This window comes from Mytilus californianus, unplaced genomic scaffold (assembly GCF_021869535.1).
Source record: "Mytilus californianus isolate M0D057914Y unplaced genomic scaffold, xbMytCali1.0.p SCAF_3, whole genome shotgun sequence".
NCBI lineage: Eukaryota > Metazoa > Mollusca > Bivalvia > Mytilida > Mytilidae > Mytilus > Mytilus californianus.
Window position 1 is genome coordinate 102590092 of NW_026262679.1, and position 23659 is coordinate 102613750.

The following is a 23659-nucleotide window of genomic DNA, read 5'->3' on the forward strand; positions in this document are numbered from 1 at the left end:
CCTAAGACATAGCCATACTCATTGACCAGTGATATATATAAACCTTTAACATAAAACGAATGTTAAAAATTGAAAGAAAATATGGACATCAGGACTAATATTAGGTCAGATCATGACAAATAAAACATCGCAGGCTATTAAAAAGTTTAAAAGGTGCAACTCTAGGAGAAACCATGCATCTGGAAAGGACTATCAGTTCCTATTCCACGAGTAGCACCCGTCTTGGTATTCATAACAAAATACGGAAAATGAATCGCATGTGGGTATGTGTGATACAAAAATAAAGGAGTACGGAATAGTGACTAAGTGAACATATCCATGATTTACTGTTACACGTATTTACTTTATTTTTCAGTCAAGTGATGGTGTCAATACATTGTTTTAGTATAATACTTCAATCGTTCCATGAAATCCTTTGGAAAACATTTTGTTAAAACAGCCAACCTTTATTAAAGAAACACTTGATTTTGAGAAAAGACTGTTAGAATCGGAGTGACTCTATACAGAGTATGATTTGGCTCTTCCTTAATAAGCTTTTTACACCTACGTTGTGGTACCATTTCTTGTAATTTGTCTTTAAGTTCGATTTTGAAAAATATGTGTAAATGATGGAGAAGTCAAATCTTTGAATTATGCCTCGTTATGACAGGGATTGTGATTGTATATAGATTTAGGTGATTCTTAAGCTCGGGTCACATGTATACCAAAGGGAAAACATGTTTTATTTAATAGTTTTATTGGCTTTAAACTAGCTTTCAGCGAGTACCCTTACATTGGTGCTTTGTGTCTATTCAATTGTTTTATGGTAGTTGTGTTTGTGCTTCGTACCCATCTATTGAGTTAAGTCTTTTGTAACTGATTTTTATAGTTTGTTCTTATGTTGTGCTTTTACACCACTATCCCAGATTAGGAGAGGGTTGAGAGTTAACAACCATATTCATCCGTGGTTCATTCTTCGCGTGGCTGGTCCAAATCAGAAGAATGTAATTCAGTGGTTGTCGTTAATTCATGTCTGTAATTTTTGTTTTTCGTTAATTGTATTGTTATAAATTAGGCCGTTAGTTTTCTCCTTTGAAGTGTTTCATATTTTTTGTATCGGGACCTTTTATATCTTACTATACGGTATGGGCATTTTGCATTGTTGAAGGCCGTACGGGGACTTATTGTTGCGTAAATCCTCGTCATTTGATCTGTGGCGAACAGTTGTATCATTTGCAATCATACCCCATCATAAGAATAGAATAGATGTTTATCTTTTTTTTTTAATGTGTGGAGCATCTGGAATACCAATCATTGTAATATTGTTTTCGGTTTTAATTTATATTGGTTATCCAGTTATGCGACGGACACTTCACATCTATAAATGGTTGATACATTTGATGAATACCACAGTTGATTTTGTGTTGAATAACTTGCTTTTAATTATGTTTTCCATGATTAACCGGGAAAGCTTTTCATTTATGTGCACTATATAAATATGAAACCAATTCACTTGTACATGACACGAGTCTTTGGAATAACCCTCACCTGGATTTTAGGTATTCACAAACAAAACGATTTCTATCTTTACATATTCCACCTAGTTACATGAACAACTCTGCTACAATAGTTAAGACGACTAAATCGCCTTCTTTAAAGAAAAAAGGTAAAATATTCCTAGCTTTAATATTTACGTGTTTAGCCCTTCTAATTGGATTCAGTAAATTTGATAATGATTTTGATATCGCTTTACAAAACTAATTCAAAGTGTTTGATGACATTCATCTTGGGAAGGCATATCATTTTGGGTGAGAACCGAATTTTTTGTTATTTTTTTCTTTACATGTCATGATTTAGAATTATTTTTTAAACTTAGTCTAGACACTCTCTCAACATTTTTTTCTTGTCCTGTTTCCTCATTTTCTTACTTTATTACCAGTTCTTCCGTGTTTGGCATATGACTAAAACGTCTTCCGGCAGTTATACTGTTATTTTGCCTACCTTTCTTTTCATATTGGTTTAGTATGTCTTATTGGATTTACTCGGTTTCTTATTTGCTCATAATCTTTATATGTCTTGTCATCTCTGTTCTATATTTCTATATTTTGTTCCTTATCTTCAATATTTTAATTCCCTAAACAGTTTACTAATGTAATATATATTAGTCAGTAAGTAATGTCTATCATATAAAATCATTAGCTACCTAGTGTAACTTCCCATTAAGTAGAAATCTTTTTATTGGTATTAATTAATTTTCTGAATGGACACATTGCGTGAAGGTTTGTGATATCAGCAAATAACATTACATTTTTATGCAAAGTCAGATTTGATTAAAACATAAATTGTTCCTTATATTATTATTTTTTTCAATAAAACCTTCACCAAATTTGACACACGCAATACAACCTGATTTGCATATGTATGTCACACATTGTTTTCACTAATTAAAGTTTAAAAGTTAATGTCATTTTACATAAAAACATAAAATAGAAACAATTGGTAAAATTGTATCTGGTGGCATCTTCCTCTTCACACTACGTGGTGTTATTTAGTATTAAATCGTCTGTCAATTCCAATGCTTCCAATTTTAATGCACCTAGAAGAAAGATTTTTAAACTGAAATGATAATTTCAAATTGAAACATTCTCAAATGACAAGCACAAATCTTGTTATTAATATGAAATTTAAGACATACCTTATGCGGTTAATTCAGTGCTGGTCTGCCCCATCCATGTCTTGTGCTCATAGAAGATATGTTTAGTATATATTGTAATATGCAGTAGCTGTTATTTTTAGGGTTTGAATGGATTGAATCCAGCTAAGAAAAATATATTTGGTTAAGCATAAAATACATGAATAGTTACTGTACTGAATTTAACACTCGAAAATGTCTAAGAAGTTCAACTCTACAACAAAACATCACAGTTTTATTTCAAGACATCCAGATGATGTCATAATAAAAAATAGCTGTCTTATACAAACGAAATATTTGAAACAGATTTTGTTTGGAAGAGGGGAGTTTTAAAAAAATGATCAGATACTAGGTCTTTAATTTGGTACAGTAGACGCGTGTTTCATCTATATTTTTGTCAATATAACGGAGCTATTAACAACTGTCATACAAGTGGGAGATTGTTGTGCTATCTGGCTACGGTAATTTGTGTGTATTTTTTCATTTTGTTATATTTTTTCTGGTGGAAAGTTGGTTCATTGGCAATATACCACTTCTAATTTTTATTAAAGATCAATAATATTACATGTGTATTTTTGTTTTTAAGTACCTCATTCGAACCCTTGTAATGTGTACTGCACAAACCTATTTCATTTAGAAATTCCCTCTAATATAAACCTATTCAGACTGAAGTCATTTATTTTCACATAACACTGCACATTCGTGACGAATGTAGTTTATTACTTTAATCAGGGTGAATTTAATGGTACATTTTCAACTTAATTAAATACTTTTTAGTTGAATAATACACGTTAGACCTCAGAACCTTTCTTTAATTTTGTATGTCTTAGAAAAACACCAATTCCAGTTGATTATTGTTGAAAGAAGCAATCCCAGACAAGAAGTTTGCTTGTTTGCTCAAACGTTCTTTTGAATAATCGATACCGGTATGTCCTTACTTGATTTTTTAAATATGCATTTAATATAACATGTTAATTCATTTATCATTAAAGTAATAACAAGCTGTATAAATCAATTTAAAAATGTTTATATTAGAGGCAACAGTAGTTTATCGATGTTCAAATCTTATAAACGCATTCAGAGATATATTTCCAGCAAGGATCAAATAAGGTAACCGTCTTGGTGGTCTCGTGGTAGCCTCGCGTGCGGCTGGTTGGGAGTTCAATCAAAGGCCGGGTCACACCAAAAACGCAAAAAAATTAATATCTGATGCTTCTCCGTTACGCATAAGAGCAAAGACTGGTTGGCTTGTAGTAGTGACCGGGTTGGGAGACATATATTCATGCGGAACTAGCATGTTAAATTTCTGGTCATCGTTGTTCGTATTTATATTATATAAAAACAATCCTCGTTCTGATACGCTTTGAATAATTACCATTGGGCGTTAAACACCAATTCATCCACCCATCATATACGTTATGATCTTTATGTTTAAATGCAGTGAATAAGTTTATTGCATAAAACATGTTGGCCATTTTAATGATTTCAAACTGAAATAACATTTTATAAATTTGATGCGTTCGAAGAGCATTTCTGTATCTTCTTCAAACCCCAAAGTGTGAAAGCCCAGGCTGTATAAATACTTGAAAATTGAGGATCTATATGACCACAATAGAATTAAAAAGAAAAAAACCAAATATACAAGCTTATTATTTAATTACGTCTGTCGGTGTTTCGTCTACAGAGTCGTGTCCGGTACACTATTACTCAATGGACGGCGTGTTACAATACTACTACACACTATAGCTTCTAATGTTAGCTATTTATGACTTCCCAATTTTGTATGTTTACATGCACGGGTTAGAGCTGTTGAATATATTTTGAAGATTGATAGATTGATTGATTAATAAATTTTATTTGTGTTAAGCAACACTTTCAGCACTATTTGCTGTTTCGTGGCTGTCAGCTTTTATTGGTGGAGGATGCCGGAGAGAACCACCGACCCTCGGCAGGAAAACTGACAATCTTAGTCAATTACGCTTGGAGTAGAGTGCAACAGCCACGTGCGGTTTTCGAACTCACAACCTCCTTGTTGACATGCTAATTAAACAGAAGTGTGACTACTTCGACCACTCGGCTACAAAGGCACCTTATTTATATAACAAGATTTAAAACAATCGAATATATTTTGATGAAGACACTTAGAACTCAACCATTTTACATCATCTGTATTATTTAATCTGAAATAAAAAAATGTGGGGTTAACGTTTATTATCAAAGATTGACAAGCACACGCCAAATTCCGCAATGGACATTGACAGGAAACGAGATCAACGAATTATGAAGAATTATGCAGTATTGCAACTTTCTATCTGTTATCGACACCAATTTAAAACAATGCAGAAACAAAGTTTGTGGAATCATGTAAGTATAAATACGAGAAAAATACACCTTTTACAATAGTGATGATACTTGATTTTGTGAAATGGTCACATTTTTTTATATGAATAAAAAGGGAGTATAGTGTACACAAATTTGGTTAGAACTTAAAAAAATCAATTAAAATTCTTGATGCTTAATTTGTATTTTAGTTTATCGAAAGGGAAAATTGCAAAATATATCACTGGATAAAGAAACATAATTTGTACATATTCATGACTAAGTGTACAAAATATGTCATACACTAAGTTTCTTAAAATTTCTTCAATTTATATGTGATAAGGTTGTATTAGCATTGGTTTTGAAATAAGATAAACAATTTGTATACAAAAATGGGATCCCTTTTAAATTAGGTCAAGTAAACCATATAAACTTTTGTCATGATTAAAAGTCTGTCCGTCATCCCACGTGTTGCTAACAGTTCACTGAAGATCTCGAAATTAAAACGATCAAAATCATTACTACCCAAAGTCTAATTTGAAACAAATATCCGGCCATACCAACTAATATTACATACAGGTAAAATAATGAACATTTTATCTGCAGTTATACATCCAGAAGGAAATTATGTGGGAAGTAAGAGTTATTCCATTGATGTAAACATCAATCAAAGACCGAAACGACGAGAAAGTGATTCTATACTAATCTACAACTCCCAATATAGTATTAATCAATTGGCAAAGATCCTTACCATAAGGTAAGATATCAAAATATTTCAGTGAACCAATCTACGAAATCAAGCATCATCATATAAGTAAATAACGTACCAAGAAAACTGTTAAAGAAAGAAAACGATAACAAATGGACTATAAAGTGGGAGGCTAAATCAAACACAAACTCGAAGAGCATGGAAAGCCATAACATTCGGAAAGTTTTGCCAAATACATCTAAGGATGCCTTTGCCTTGGGTTAGAACAACCTTTTTTGTTTGAACAATATAAAATTCTATAAACAGAAAAATTACAGTTAATGACCATATCAAAGATATTTTATTTCAACACAAAGTGTTGACTACTGGAATGTTGATAACCTTGGGGACGAAACATCCACCAGCAGTGACATTGACCCAGTGGTTGTTAAAACTCATCAAAGATACCAGGCTTAGTTCAACATTTGTGTGATTGCTAACCCGTCCTTCAACATGAGACATTGGTGTAGCAGCTATTTAAACCATAATTTAACTTTGTCTGTTTATGCTTCCAATTAAGAATATCTTTGGTTGACTTTAGTCGTTTGTTGAAATTTTGTTTAGAATATATTGACATAAATCAGGCAGCTCTGCCGAAATGGTATCCGTTCCGAAACCAAGAGCTGAAACCAAGCATTTTAATAACAACCGATTTGACCTGTTTGGACATATTTTGTTCAGATCTAAGTAGTTGATAGCCAAACATATATTTAAGGTCAAGTAACTTGTCACAGATTTTGGTAAAATTTTGCTTACAACTTTTGCTCGTTGAACTATAACGGAAAATCGAGAAAAAATTAATGCATTTATCTCTTTTATTTTCTGAAATTTTACCGATTGAGTTCTCTCAAAATAGGGGAACATTTTCATAGAAAGGGTTTTAAATCGGCATAAATCGTTCTTATATTTGTCTTAAATTATCAAATCTCCAATTTCTCGTCGATAGATTTTTTCTTAAAAAATCAATCATAAGTTGTTGATACATACATTTCTGTTTAATTGATGAAGAATAATAATAGGGTCACCAACTTCGTTTTACGCTATACACATTCAAAGTGGTGTACTAGGTGAAAAAAAATACCACAAATCGTGGAAATAAGCGTAACGTCGTAGCGTTATAAGCTGTAAAACGTCGATTTTTGACATTTTTCACTCCCAACTAGGTTACAGATTCGTCAATAAATCGAAAACAAAGTCATTGACCCTATGATTATTTCATTTTATTAAATCTGAAATTAAATATATATCAACAACATATAATTTTTTATGGATTAGAAATTGAGGATTTGATGATTTTAAGACCAGTTTAAGAACGTTTTTCGCCGATTTAATATGCCCTCTATACAAATGTTCATCTATTTTGACAGAATTCAATCAGTATTATTGCAGAAAATAAAAGAGTTGAATGCATTATTTTTTTCGATTTCCAGTATAAGTTCAACGAGCAAAAGTTGTATGCAAAATTTAACCAAAATCTGTGACAAAGCCCATTTACTGTTCATTGACCTTAAGATATTGAATTAAATATGACATAACATATTTTTTTCCAAAAGTTCAGAGACAATGAACTAATAATTGGAGTGGTATTTAAGTTTTGTTTTTCATCTTTAAAAAAAAAAAAACCGAAGACTTATTGTCATCATTTGTTTTGCTCATAGAACACGAGCATCCTATATAGAGGAATATGTTTGGATTATTCCTATTGCCAAGACTGTTATCACTGTTCTTGATATAACAGAAGGTTAGAGAAACAAATATTAAAATCCGGTAAAAAATAAATGAGAACAACAAAATATATTTTGATAATTTTTGTGTAGTTATTTAATTTATGCTATACAAATAGACCATGTCAAGTTATCAACATAAGTCACACATGGTTGTGCGTTAGAAGCTTGGATATACAACATACATGTGTATTGGCATCACTGGCATATAAAAAGGACAGACAAAAATCATGGCAAAAGGTAGAATTCCCAAACAGTCACCTTACAGGACTGAATAATAGAAAAGTAACAAAACACTAACATATACTTAAAATGTCCATGTAAAATTAAGTAAAACCACAAGTTTAATACCTTAATTTACACAAATATAAATTAAAAGTTAAAAATTAAAAATTAAAATAGGTAATCTGCGCTTTCCTAAACTATTGTAGGTAGAAAGCAAATCATCTTAAATAAAATATTTTGACAGCAATATAGTCTTTTCTGACACTTGTATAAACGTAAGCAGAAAAATATCAATAAAAATCGTAGGTCTAAAAAAGATAGACAACACTATTGTCAAAGGTTTAAAGATACATGACATCCCACAAAATGTCATACACTTTACACCAAAAACAAGGGGTCATCTCTGGTATGATAAAAGGGTTATCAGTTCCAGCTTACAGAGTTACAGCCGTGATGCATATGTATATCAGTGTTTGTTTTAAGGTTATGCAGTTTTTTTAAAATGTAATGCATTGCAAGAAGAGCCAAAAGAATATGTTCACATGATTCGATTCATATAAATTTATTTAAACATTGATTTAACGGATACAGATGCGTGTATGATTGTAATAATCACCAAGTACTTAAATTAATGCATGGATTATTGCATCAACAACAAAATTACTATAGAAAAATAGCAAAGACTATACATATATTACAAAGTTTTTGGTATTAAATACTATGTTTAATTTCCTCGATATTGACATTAAATTCTTTTTTTTCATTTGCGGGACTGTTCTTTATTTATATTTACCACTAATTAACCTTTCTTTATTTTTTCTCGTCCCTGTGAAGGCTATTCACCTAATAGCATGATTTGGAATGTTAATTAGCGGTTTCAACAGATATACATGCTCGTCAAATAAAACCAGTTTCCCTGTATGCAAGAATCCTCTTAAATTGACGATACATTTGATATTCAGTAAATGGGTATTATGTCTAATACTAGACAATTAATGTCATTTAATGGAATGGCCTTAAACATTAATTAAACTGTGTCAAATATTATACAATAATTGAAATTAACGCGAATGCATAAGTACTAGAACACGGAACATTTTGCTGATGAGTTTCCATTAGTAATTTCACTTAACTTTCTGTACCATTTAATTGACATAGCTAGTGTCTTGAAAGGAAAAGTCTGGTTATGATAAATAAAAAGGTCGTATGCAGTTAGTATTTATTTTTGTAAACATTTTATTTGTTTTAAATTCTAGAATTAACATTTTATACTAGACATTTTAGTAAAGGTAAGCAAAGGTTACATTTCAATATTCATCTGCTCCGACTAACATCAAATTTGAGTTTACCAGACGATACCTTAGCGGATAGACTTTGTATTTCTATTGGTTGTTGCTTTACCAATTTTTCATTATTAACCTAGACAAAGTTAAACCTTATTGTAGACGAAAGAGAATAACTCATGAAAATGACACTCTAGTGTGCTTTTCTTGCTGAACATTAAAAAGTTATGTTCAAAGGGGAGCTAACATTTTTATTCTAGTTTTAAAATTGAAATTAGAAGTACAAACTAAAATGACTTTTTGATGCATACAAAATACAAATTCAATACTACACAATACAAAGACTTGTATAGAAAAATTAAAAAAAAAAAATAATCTGATAAACCAGTCTTACAGTTTAGTTCGCCAGGCTCGTGTTTCTTCTACGTAAGATTCAACAGTGGCACTCGAATCAAAACAATTGAAAAAAACATTGATTGCGAAGTTGAAGAACTCTGAAAATCAAACTTTTAAAAGCTGTACCAAATCTTGATAGGGCTTCTATACCAGAGGATAGAAAACCCCTAAAAAGTGTTTTGAATGATTTAAACATTTTATGAGCAGTAAACTCACAGAAAATGACCGTTTCAATTATATTTTATGTCAGCACCGGAGTGCTTACTGTTGGACTGGAAACATTCTCGGAGACGAAACGTCCAGAAGGAGTGGAGTCGATTCAGTAGTTGTAATGAAAGCAGTTAAAGAAATATTAGTGTTTGTAATGTTCTTGTTTTTTGCCACAGGATACTTAATTTGAGTCGCATGAAGTGCTGTATATGCATATCAAATCTCAAATTTACAAAACATTGCTTGATTCTATCGTAAGATCAAAAACGGAATATTCTCAAGTATTGCATTATCCAATACATGCGTATTTTCATACAAATAACATAAAAGCACGTCTTTTAAAAGAACCAAATTTGACTAATTGAATTATTGATCACGGTCGTAAAATTCCCAGAGTGATGGTGAAGTATAGGTTCCTATTTATATTTATGTTAATTTCATCATCTGATTCAATGATGTTACATTACATTAGAATAACAGCGTGTTTTTCTTCTGCAGGAATGAACTAAATGTATTACTTGTAGTTTGCTTAGATAATACTTTGTAATCAACGGTTGAATTGAAAAAAGCATAACGGGATAGCAGTTAATAAGTAACAACAACGAAAAAGTCCTAATCGTCTCAGTTTTACAATACAAAATCAGCAATCATTCTACATTTATGGAAACTGTCTTTCATCTGATGCTGAAAATTCCTTGTTACTATATTTTTGTTCTTTGAAAGTTCAAGAATCTGAAAGCACTGGTTAAAAAAGAATGTTGAATCAATGTCAAATTTACAAAACAATGCCTTGTTTATCCGTCATATGATTATGGAATATGCTGAAATATTTCATTATCCAACACATGCGTATTTGAAAAGTATGTCTTTATATAAACAAGAATAAATATTTAAAAGAAACTGAATGTAGCTTATTGAATATATGATGGTGATCGTGAAATTCCCCGAGTTATTTCCAGGTTTTTAGTATATGTATGTTACTTGTATTATCTGATTCAATACTTTTAATGTACCATTAGAACAACAGCATCTGTTTTTTGTTATCTTTTTTTTTTCTTCTTCAGGATTTTTTTTTTTCTATTACGTATTGTTTCTTCAACTTCACTTTGCAATCATTAGTTGATTCGTAATATACTAATAATAATTTTAGAAGGTAGGCACTGTCAAGTGGGTCGATTTGGATGAACGTGGCCACTTAAACTGCCACTGGAAAAAACGGGCATGTTTGGTAGGGACAGACAAATGTTTTGCCTCGAAACAGCCCCAATACGGACCGCTTAAAATTTTTTTGCAAGTGTTCCTTAACGTGCAAAGAGAGTGGCACACTTCCATCCCCCGCGATTTAACGTCCCCAGTCTGACCGGATGTGTGCTCGTATTAATATATTTTTGCATATTCTTCGTCGTTAGCACTGATTATATTGCAGGATATGTGGACATATTACTATACCCAAGTCAACGCGTGGGGTTGAAACCAATCTTATTTTTATGCAAAACATAAATGACTTATATAATTATTAGGTATAACATTTGTTACGAAATGTGTCCTCTTACTTTTTAATTGTGAATTGCTTTTCAGTAGTCCAATAAATTTAAATTTCTACAACTCCAAATTTTTTTTTTCATGAAAAAAAAGTTACTAGGAAAACACAATTATTCTTATTATTATTACCTTGTAGAAAGTTTACTTTTGCTGTCATTGTACTGTTTTAATTCTATGTTTTTCTCTAATGCTGTAAGATTTTGTTGCCTTTTCAAATTAGATTTAACATCAACTAGCAAAGAAGAAAATTTATTTAATTATTGTGTATGTCTGTACTATTTTGAACTTTTAGCGACTGATGATCAGTATGTGTACATGCAAACTTGAATATAACAATTATTTTAGATGCCTAATTTATTCATTATTGATAATATTGATATGTCAAAATATAAATAAAACACGCACTCAAATGATAATTTTAGTCAAAATCTTAAAAGTAAAATGTTTATAATTACATCAAAGTTTAATTAAATCTTTTTAAGGCAGTTCTCTCAAAGCATTAATCTATAAATGAGAACAAAAGTCGTGATTTAAAAAAATGAAAATAAGATATATGAATCACGCTTCGATATCGATATTTCAGTGCAGATGGAAATTTTGTTGTTACTCTGATGACTAAGGCAACAATACATTATAGTGGACTGATAGTATGGGAACCTCCAGTAATATATAAAAGTGCATGCATCATAGACGTAGAATATTTCCCCTTTGATATACAGTCATGTAAGATGAAGTTTGGTTCATGGACGTACGATGGGAATGAAATAGACCTTGTCCACATATGTTCTGAAAACCAGGATATAGCAGGCGTTATATTAACCAATGGTATAAATTTCGCTGACTTCTATTCTAATGTAGAGTGGGATGTATTGTCGGGGACAGCAATAAAAAACTTTAAAACATATCCGTGCTGTCCAGAACCATATATTGATGTGACATTTGAGATAACAATGAAGAGGAAGACATTATTCCATACGGTAAATCTGATAATGCCTTGTGTTGCAATATCTTTTTTGACAGTAATTGTGTTTTATTTGCCATCAGACAGTGGTGAAAAAATAACCCTTTCTATCTCAATTCTACTGTCATTGACCGTTTTCTTCCTTTTACTGGCAGAGATAATTCCACCGACTTCTTTAGTGATTCCACTACTTGGAAAATATCTTTTATTTACAATGACTGCAGTAACTTTATCCATTTTGGCTACCATAGTAACGATTAGAATTCATTTTCATTCACCCTCAACACACAAAATGTCCACATTGGTTAAATACATATTTCTGGATCTCTTACCAAGATTAATGTTTATGGAACGTCCCAAGCTAGAATCAAATATGACAACAGAACATAATACAAATTATGCAAATCAGAACACTGAAATGGACAATATAAGATCAAAACTGCTTCTAGAAGAAGAGAAATCTTGTGAAGGCAGTGCTGAATCTGGAGTAGAGGCAGATGCATCGTTACCACCTCAGGATTTAGACTACTATAAAATAATTGGCCTTCGCAATCTGGATCGCATCGTAGACCATTTGAAAAGACAAGATGAAGAATTGTCTGTAAGTGTAGTATTATGTTTTCTTTTATCTCTCACTTAAGGTGGTACATAACACTACAGGGAGATAACTCTGTAAAAATCAGCTGATCGTTTGAATCACGTTCTATTGTTAAAGAAATATTAAGCTTCTCAATGATCAAAATTAGTGTTTGTCAAACTGCTATATATCCAATGAAAATTTTCCGATAAAGTATTGGTTAAAGTTTCTTGAAATTTTTATATTTTTATCAAAGGGTCTACCTTAAATTGATAATGTAAGTTATTTTAATTGTAGCAGGTTTACATGTAACTCAAGTCTTTTATAATTGAAATTTCCTAAGTACATATGTGAAATAGTTGCATAACACAACATTTTCTATAAATTATTTGTAAAATAAAATGGTTTAAGTTACGATGGTTCATAGGACGAATTATCCCTTCGTATTTTAAATCGGTCTTTTTTCAAACAATTTTCCTTTTAAAAAAAGTTCTTTGGTTTATGAAAAGGGATTGATTTATTTCAAAAAGAGGAGGGAGAAGATACATTGGGGACAATCAAATACCACAAGTCGTAGAAAGCCCGGCAAAATCATGGACAAAAAGAGAAACAATGCTACTAAAAGAGGCTACAAAACACGGTATACAGAAAACGTTAGACTGGGCAATACTAGTTAAAAGTGTATGATAAAACTAGAGTGTTTCAAACTAGATCTGATAAGAATCATTCTTTGATTTCGTTATTTCAGGGTTAAATGCTATTTTTGTCCAGCTTTTTTATGACCGAGTTTTAAAAGGGGAGAGTTGAGATAAAATATGTTTATGTTCCAATTCAGAAACCTCGTCGGTAGTTTTTATTTGTCATATCGTATTATTTTTCGTTATTTGGAGACCTGTGTTTAATGGCAAATATTTTATTGTTTCTGTGTTATCAATATTAAATTGTTATAGACTCATGACGATTTAGACCTTGATATATTGTATCGACCCTGTCTATTGTTTAAGAGACTGTATGTTGCCCTTTACATGTCTTCGGTATTCTTGTCGTCGGGTGAACTCGTAGCATATACCCCACATCACCTTTTATTCAACTAAATGTAAAAGAAATCTAATGTTATATCGTCTGCTTTGTACAAGTGAATCTATTGTAGAAATTTAAGAGGGAATTCTTCGAGCAAAATTAACTCTAACCTCACTTACCTCCAAAATAGGTTTTATAAGCTCCCGAAGAAAGCTGAAATGGTAGAAGGATCTGTATACTATGGTCATGATAAACCCTAAACAACATCGCGGCGATTAAACTTCCGTTCACGTAAACTCATGTGAGAATGTGATTACGTCTACGAGAAATTTAAATAAATTGAATTAAATCGTTCTTTGCAGACAGATATACTGTTCATAAGTCATGCATAGCTATATCAATATTATTTATGAGTACGTGAAAATGTGATCGATGATAGGGAGGTATGCAACTGACGAGTCACGTAAAATTGCAGTTGTTTACACCCTTCTCCTTCGTTGGAAGTTGCCTTATTGGTAGTCCTTCCACATTTCATTTTATTTTATTTTTTAAATGTAAAATTGAATAATTGATCCAATCTTTTTGCATTTTGCTTATAGTTTAGATATAGAAATAATAAATGAAATTTGTACATTTGTTTTTCAGGTGAGAGAAGACTGGAAATATGTTGCCATGGTGATTGATCGAATGTTTTTGATTATTTTCACTGTAGCTTCTTTGATAGGATTTTTTGGTGTTATAGCACAAGCACCAACCCTTTACGATACTCGGATTCCGGTTTCTGAATTTTCATACAACAGAAGCTACTGTGCATATCCAAGTTAGATAAATATATTTCAATTGTATCCCTATGCTGATATTCATGTCTTTCAGTATGTGTTTTTAATTCTTTTTTGAATATGCAAGTTTTCGATTTGAAAACCTTATATGTGATAACAATTATATTAAATGCTCAGCTCTCTTTAAGAGAGAAACTATGACAGGATTATCTTAATTTATGCATTGATAGATAATGAGTGCATTCCACATTTTTTATAATTCAAATATATTTTACTTTTTTACATGTTCTATCTTATATACATATATGTTTAACTTATAAAATGAGGAAGTTAGAGCACCACCTTATTCTTCTGTAGAGAATCGTCTACAATGTTTCATAAGAGTGTCTCATATCAGTATGGTTCATGCTTATACCATGTCTTTTTCTAGGAAGTGTAAATTTCTACTTTCTTAAGAACTAATCTGAATGCGTAACACATACCTCACAGTAAAATATCTGAAAATGCTAGATTTTTCGGTCGACAACATTGAGTCAGGTACATTTACATTTCAATAACAGACAAATGATATTCGACGGATACCGTGAGATAATTTCCAAATTTACTTTACTCAACATTGGGCTAGTTTTTCTTACAGGAAAATTCTTTTAATTGATTTTTTTTTTGAATAGTTGTCATATCGGGAATGAATACACGTTTCCTCAATTTTTTTTATCTGAAAGAGAAATGAATATAAATTATTTTTCTACATGTTGTTATATTTATATTCTTTTTAAAGGTTTCGTATTCTGTTTCATGCAAGTGCAAAAAATGAGCTTCATATAGTCTCTGGATCTTATTTCATTGTACATACACTTGTCACTTGGTGTCTCTATAAAGTTACAAATGGTTCAGGTGGCATAACCTATATGTTAATTTTCCATGCCGAAGACGTGTTGGTGATTCGAACCATGCGTAATTTTACGGAGACGTCACGTGACAAGTGCATGTACAATGAAATAATTTCTGTGAGTGCAAGCGAAATAATTGTTCAACCAATATTATGAATATAATTTAAAAGTAATCGAATCAAATTAGTAATTATTATAGTTTTTCAACTAAAACATACATAAATGTACATAACTTGTGTACTTCCATGGCCACTGGTGGATAGTTGTTGCCTTGGTAATTATACCCATTGCCTTATTTCTGTATGAGTTTACCAATTCTAAGCAACGTTCACCTCGGTATAACACTTAAATGTGATAGGACCATAAACTGAAGGAAACGGATATATTTGCAATGAAAAATCATTTCCGCTACTTTCTCCTTGGAAGAAATAAAGCTAAGAATTTCTTTGAGAAATAATTGATGTTGGACACATAAATAACTCATTAATTCGGTATCATTACACGATCGCCATCACTTATTAAAGATATGCGTACATGTATATCAAAAAAATGTAACAGCAGAGGTTTACAGTATAGTTAAGTTAAAAAGCGAGAATAAACAAGGAAGTATTGCATCTGCTTTTTTATAAGATAATGTAATATACAAACAGAGTATTGGATATATTTTGTAGTTTACTAACATTAAACATCGTGAAATTTTCAAATCAAATTTCTAGATATGTGCACTCCTTTGATACTGGTTGAATGAAATGCTGATATAAAAGTAAACATTCTCAGGAATTACTCACCAGACAATTATCAAGCGTGATATTCACCTTGAATGGCTCAGGAGTCGTTCATTTCATATTTGTTCTGACCTGATAGAACGTTTAGAAAGAATCGTGCAAGAGCAATATCAATATGTACTTTTCAACCAATTAGCTCTCAAAATACAAAACACCTCTTCTTAAAACCCAGTCGGAAAAAATGGAGGAGGTTTGAATGTGAACTTGGCTTGCTGATTACCTAAGCAGTATTTTGCACGCACTTGAACTGGTTACAAGCTCACAATGATTCTTTTGAAAATAAAAAAAAAACATAGACAACACCGTTGGGTTGTTGTCTCATTGACGTATGTCCTACGTCTCATTTTATATTTTTTTATTCTAAATGTATATAATATGTCACTTTCAAGGAAAAACTACAATTTTCACTGATAAATCAGAAGCTTTAAATCTGTTTGAGGCATCTGAACTCATCGAAGTCATATCAGATATTTGCAGGAAATTTTATCAGTAAAAACAATGCCGGTTGAACTTGTTTCAATGTATGGTACTGATTTTAGGCAAGCATGTAGCTAGTATCAAATGAATACAAATTAAGAGAGAGACGAAAGATACCAAAGGAATATTCAAATATTTTCGAAAACAAACTGACAATGCCATGACAAAAACGAAAAACGATGAAAAGACAAACAGTATAAAAAACACAACATAGAAAACTAAAAAAAGATAAAATTAAAAAAACCATCGAGCAAGTAAATTTTCTAACCCTGAAACTTGGACCGAATGAGAAATAAACTCATCATAGATAATTTATTTGAATTCGAAACACGTGTTTTATTACAAAGAATAGATGAGACTGTTACCGGTATAAAAAAACACAGACATTGAAAAATTAAATAGCACAAAGAACAACACTTAAAACTAAAGCAAGAGTTAAATGAAGCCCTTTCAAACAAAACTATGGAATGGTAAACAGATCCTGCTCCACAGTTATTTATCTTGTAGTATATAACAAACCGACTATTGTTTTGTTTATTTATCAATATCTTCTGTTTGAACAACATGTCTTAATGTTAGTTGGTCTGTAGAAACATTGCACACAATTTTGAAGTGAGCTGACAATGTCTGTTGATAAGTGTGGTTCAAAGTTACTAAGTACTTAGAAAGAAGATTCTTTTTCAATTGTTTACTTGGGGATATATGTAAAAGAAGCCATAAAATAAAAGGTCAAAATTACCATATGCATCCATTCGAGGAGAGACATGGATATACAAAAATTTAAACATGAGAAAGTATGCTGTACTTTTAATCAAAATCATTCCGTCTGTTTTTGATCAGATCAGTAAATAAATATCACTGCCGTCAGCATTCACAGATGATAGACTGTTGTTAAATACCAAGTAGTAGTAGGTACTAGTCTAACCTAAAGGTTGCTATCAACATGTCGATCTTTTGATCACTGCTTAAATCAGTAAGTGATCGGGTAATATTAACCCTTTGGTCTTATAAAATAGATAGTGACAGCTTAAACCCAGACTTGTTACTAAACATGTTATTAGCTAAAATATTACTCTCCCCCTATTATAATCTGATCTTTTCATCTGAATTTAAGAGATGTTTTTCTCTCTTTCTAATGTCTCATCACAAACATGCTAGACAAATTGAAGGCTCTGAATTTTATTTCATGTGATATGTATGGTTTCATCCTCAATATTTGTCCCTTCGGAAGACTAAAACAATTACAAGAACAATTTTATTAGTGTTACATATTGCGGATATGGCGAAATCAAGTAATGCGCAATATCACCGGTCCCGCGGACACTGGGACGCCACTGTGCCAAAGAAATTTTAATTGCAAAAAAATTGTGAAATATGTTAAGTTATTCTTACGATTTTTTATTTGCGCCTTTTTAGGGGCATCATTTGACGTTTGTATGATAAGATGCTTTTAAACGTTTTCTGATTTTCGCAAATATTTGGGGTCGAGCACCAGTTGTCTAATATAAGTTTGAACTTCTAATACCATCGATTGGTTAATTGCTGCTGAATATTCAACAACACAAATTGCATGCACATCCAGGAGGTGAAATATAAAGATACCCTGTTTTGTACAAGACATATACACTGAATTAGATTTTTAACATGCTAGCTCCTTCGATAGGATTCCATATGAAGAACTGTAACCGTAAACAGACACATTATTAAATCTCCGAGATAATCAATGTCTACTCGCATTCCTTAATGCTTTCTGCTTTTAGAAGAAGCAAGTACTCAACATGCAGACATCTTATACGTTCGGGTATTTCACATCCAATCTTTTATGGTAATATTCTTTACAAAGCACAAAAATGTCAGTATTCACCTCAAAAGCTAACAAAACCTTTAAACAGACTTATTAAGAAGGGATATAGTTACGATACTGTTGTCAGGTCATTAAAGATTGCATATTTTGGCTTTAATATTGATTCACTTATAGGGTCTTTGCATCGGAATTAAACATATTTATTCTAAAAACAAGTTGTTGGCATGACACGGGTTATGTTCTTCTCATATATTTTATGATGGTATAATACTAAACCCCTAACAGGAGGGATTGTGCCTGATATTCATATGATGAAGACATAATCTTTCAATCAGTTTAATTGAGGTCTGGAGCTTGCATGTCAGTAACTGCTAGTAGTCTGTTGTTATCTATGTATTATTGTCATTTTGTTTATTTTCTTTTGTTTCCTATTCTGACATCGGACTCGGACTTCTCTTAAACTGAGTTTTACTGTGCGTACTGTTGTACGTTTGTTTTTTCTACATTGGCTAGAGGTATAGGGGGGGGGGGGGGGGGGGGTTGAGATCTCAAAAAACATGTTTAACCCCGCCGCATTTTTGCGCCTGTCCCAAGTCAGGAGCCTCTGGCCTTTGTTAGTCTTGTATCTTTTTTAATTTTAGTTTCTTGTGTATAATTTGGAGTTTAGTATGACGTCCATTATCACTGAACTAGAATACATATTTGTTTAGAGGCCAGCTGAAGGACGCCTCCGGGTGCGGGAGTTTCTCGCTGCATTGAAGACCCATTGGTGGCCTTCGGCTGTTGTCTGCTCTATGGTCGGGTTGTTGTCTCTTTGACACATTCCCCATTTCCATTCTCAATTTTACTACTACATGTATAAAGTCCTTTGTTTGGCGCGGCCAGTTAACAAACCAATTAAAGGAGTAGGCCCAGTAAGACCCCTTTTTGGCCCCAAAATATAGCAGTTTTACAAAATTGTTAAAATGTAAATTTTTAGCTATTTATTGGAAAGAAGAATACTTCTGTTACATAGATATGGGCAGTTTTTGACAATACAATGCACATGTATGTGGTACTAGCATCATTAAGTCATGCTAAATTACTGAAATCTTCGAAAGTTTAGCATTTTGGTTAATTTTTAGACGATTTCCGTCTGAAATGGAAGTGGCCGCATTTGTGTTCATTCTTAATATTTAAATGTAATTTGTATTTGATGATAATACATAACATATATAAAGGTTGAGAATGAACACGGATGCGGCCACTTTCATTTTTGACAAAAACCATCCGAAAAGTGACATATTATGGCATATTTGATATATTTTTCATATTTAAGCTTGAATTTGAGCGACTTTAATGATTAAATCAGTTCAAATCTTTCACATAAACTAATTGAATCGACTGAAGTAGACACTTAAGTGTTTAAAAAGTGTCCAAAATCTTTCATCAGATGAACCTGAATTTTGAGGCCAAAATCGGCCCTTACCGGACCTACTCCTTTGACATTCGAGGCGATCGATCTTTTTTATAGAATGAATTTCATAACAGCGTGGACATGGACACATGGTAATTAAATGTTATCGTGTGTATCACTGGATGTCGACAACAAAGACTTCACGCAATTACAGTATTTCAAGGGCCTCTCAATGAGGATATACATAATTAATTATTTTAACACACGTCCCTTCATAAAATAAAAGTTTTTGCATGAAAGTTTTTATAGGAATTTGTTTTGAATATATTTATATACTCACAACAAAAGGTTTCTTTTGACAGAATGAGTATATTCAGAGATGATATCACCAAGTAATCGAGAGAAAAAAAGTTATGTTTTTGCTTGCACAAACGTTCTGTGGCTCCTTAAAAAATAAGAAAACATTTATTCGTACGCGTTGATGTAGCGTAACCTACGATCAACTTTCATACTAAGATTATTTTTGTTGGTAATAAGAACCCCGGACCTTCATAACAAATCATTTTAGTCCTCTGGGCTTCTTATCTTTTGCACGGAACAAATTTGAATTCCCATCGAAGACTCCAACGATCAGATTTAAAACATTTAAATATCCTTCTACCAAAAATAACTCGTGAAAATATCAAGAAGCATATGAATCCGGTCGTGTGTGCAAAATTTACAGTCAGAGTCAGAGTATAGCTTTTGTGGAAACATTGATATTTATTTTAGATTTTGTTATACCTGAACACGTATAACAAAAGTTACAGTATCTATATTCTTTTATTAAAAAATAAGCTGGTAGTGAATTTGTTCTTACTCAACTATTTTTTTTTTGTTATTTGTGGACGCATATTTGAGACAATTCTGCATAAACGTTTATTTGCAATTTCATTTACGCTGATTTTAAAAGCCTCTAGCATTGCCACCCACCCTTATTTTAACTGAATCAGGAATGGTCGCCTCCTTACAATTTGAAATTGTACTCACTTCTTTTTCGGTTTCTGGGTTTCAATATATATCCATGAATTTAATGATATGTTCACAATACCATCTGTTTAGGGATAATAAATCATGTGCACAAGACTACACTGGCCAACTGTAACACGAGATAATGTACAGGTTATGATGTCAACATAACAGTAACAGTGTAATAATAACCTTTAAACTGGGTGCATTTGTTTAATTTACTAGTATAAAAGGTATTGTGAACATGTTTAATTCATGGATAGATACTAAAACACAAATTAAAAAAAGATAAGTACAATTCTAAATTAAATCGCTGTGATCCGCGTTTTTCAAATCAACAGAACAGCTGCATTTAACAGGTCGGGCACATTTCCTTATACGGACATGTATTATTTAGCATACGTATGCCCCCGTCAATGCATGTATTAGTGTTTGTTTACAAATAAGCATTTTTATTTTATTTTGGTGATTGACCAATCCACTGAATGATTTGCAATGCATGATGGACTACTTGTCTATAACTGACACTCTACTTAATTTTTCACTTATTGTCAGAAAAGAATTTTTCTTACTTTTTTTCTCTCGATTACTTGGTCATATCACCTCTGAATATACTCATTCTTTCAAAACGAACATGTTTTCTGTGAGTATATAAATATATTCAAAACAAATTCCTATAAACTTTCATGCAAAAAAAAAATTATTTTATGAATGGACCTGTGTAAAAAAAGTAATTATGTATATCCCCATTGAGAGGCCCCTGACATCCTGTAATTGCGTGAAGTCTTTACTGTCGACAGCCAGTGACAGACAAGATATTATTTAAATATCAGGTGTCCATGTCCACATTGTTATGAAATTCATTCTAAATATTAGGTAATCTTACAAAATGACAACTAATTGTTATCAGAAATCGGTTATAATTTCAACAATTAAAACAAAAAAAACTGAATATTGAGTTAGAAGGTGTAACTTTGACGCAACAGTAGTTTACATATATTCAAAACTTATAAATCCAAGATAAAAATCAAGGTACAAAAACTGAGGAATCGCATGCATGCCAAGAAGAGCGAGACTGGGAGCATCTTCAGTGTAAGCATCTCATGCTATACATGCGAATTCACACCCAGTAAAAATATCAGAATCGGGACTAGGACACAATCGGTAAACTTACAGATCAGTCGACAGTTCTGGTATCTAAAGACCAAAGACAGTAAAACATGTCGCTTGTGAGTTGAGACACAGACACATCGTATCGGTAAACCAATATGTGATGGTGACCATAAAACTTGTGCAGTGCAGATTTCAGTCGTTCTTCCTCATAAGTCTGTTTGAGTAGTTGCCAAAAGAAAATTTACAAAAACTGAAATGCCAGTTCAAATCACATGTGAGATATATTAGAGCATCCACCATGTCAACAACTAGGGCTGGGGATGTTTTACTAAACTAAAAAGCATTGGAATAATCTTCAGTAGATACATATTTTGCAAATCTATATTGAAAAGGCTGTTTTCTTGCAATATTTTGTTCCCATGACATTTATTCTTATCGTGTGTACCTATATACCATTTGCATTGGAACTACCCTGTTAGACAGAAACATGTGGCCCTGCAAGCCTGATGGAGTATCCTTTTTCATTAGTATTGCATTAGACATTTGACTGTAACAAAGCATAACTAAAGTTCGTTTTCTGATTATATGGAACAATAACAAAAAGTAAGATGCATACTGGATACAAGAAGCAAGATATTTTTAGATTGCTCTGAGGTGATCTTATCCTTTGATCCTGATATCAACCTGCATGGTTCATATTATCTCGACGAAAAACAATTATATCAATGTTGGTTTGGACAGGTTGTGTGTGAATCTCTTTTGTTTTTGTTTTGTTTCGTTAAAAGAACGGAAGCTAAAAAAAACTATAAGAAAGGAAGAAAACACAACTATTTCCAGCTATTGATTTCCATTACTGTGACTTGACTGTAAGTGTTGCTGTCCACCTATTGTAGTTTATTTAAAATTCTGACCAAATTGCAATTTATTTTATCAAACCAAACTGTTCAACTGGTCAGAAATTATAACAAACTGCTGTAGAAAAATATTCAAGTGGTGAAAGTGAAAGGTGATAAAATTAAGCATACTTACAATCCTCTAAGACTTAAATTCCAAAATAACTACCTATCACCTTTTGCATGACAATTACAATAAAATTTGTATAGAAATGGTTCGACAGATTTTTCATAATATCATTGAAGTGGAATTAGAGTCTTTTAGGATTGTAAGTATGCTTTATTTTATCCCCTTGCACTTTCACTACTTGACTGTGTTTTTCTAAAATTACTGACCAGTTGAACAGTTCGGTTTGATAAAACAAATTGCAATTTGGTCAGAGTTTTGAATGAACTGCAATAGGTGGAGAGCAACACGTACAGTCAAGTCACAGTAATAGGAGGATAAGTTTGACTTTTCCAAATGATTACCAAAGATTTTGAAAAATAATATTAGAGAGAAATAAAAATAGCGTAAACAAATGATACGAATAAATTAAAAAATCAAAATTTAAATGTTAAAAAAAGGAAATTTACAAACACAGTTTTAACAAGATAAAGCATTCAAGTCATCACTAAGCTCACGAATAAATTAAAAAACTACTACGGCTCAGGTAAATCTAAAGCAACAGTAATAAACAGTCAAATTGTATAGACTTCAAGTTGTCTCAAAAGAAAAACAAATGTTCAAATCGCCAGTATTGGTTAGATTTATCGTTGAACTTGTTAATGAACTACTATTTTTGCTTTTGTATTAAACTTAGTGCATTTCAACATGAACAGCACCTGAGTTTTAAAC

At 31.9% G+C, this 23659-nt stretch overlaps 1 protein-coding gene across 2 annotated transcripts; it reads left to right on the plus strand.

Annotated features, from left to right (window-relative positions):
• The first annotated feature begins 5359 nt into the window (after positions 1–5359).
• Positions 5360–15205, plus strand: LOC127735573 (acetylcholine receptor subunit alpha-like). 2 transcript variants are annotated; one of them, XM_052245815.1, is made up of 3 exons: positions 5360–5747; positions 11702–12680; positions 14322–15205. In XM_052245815.1, exons 1-3 carry the CDS (start codon positions 5578–5580, stop codon positions 14499–14501), a joined length of 1329 nt encoding a protein of 442 aa, XP_052101775.1. In that variant the 5' UTR covers positions 5360–5577; the 3' UTR covers positions 14502–15205. The 2 variants fall into 2 exon arrangements, with proteins under 2 accessions (XP_052101775.1, XP_052101776.1); XM_052245816.1 differs by lacking the exon at positions 5360–5747 and having other exon boundaries at positions 11240–12680.
• The last annotated feature ends 8454 nt before the right edge of the window (positions 15206–23659 follow it).

Bases quoted from the DNA above. Each gene is read 5' to 3' on its own strand.
- LOC127735573 (XM_052245815.1), top strand. From the start codon at position 5,578: ATGAACATTTTATCTGCAGTTATACATCCAGAAGGAAATTATGTGGGA. The intron at 5,748-11,701 runs GTAAGATATCAA...TCGATATTTCAG, and splicing joins GCAAAGATCCTTACCATAAG to TGCAGATGGAAATTTTGTTG. The intron at 12,681-14,321 runs GTAAGTGTAGTA...TTTGTTTTTCAG, and splicing joins GACAAGATGAAGAATTGTCT to GTGAGAGAAGACTGGAAATA.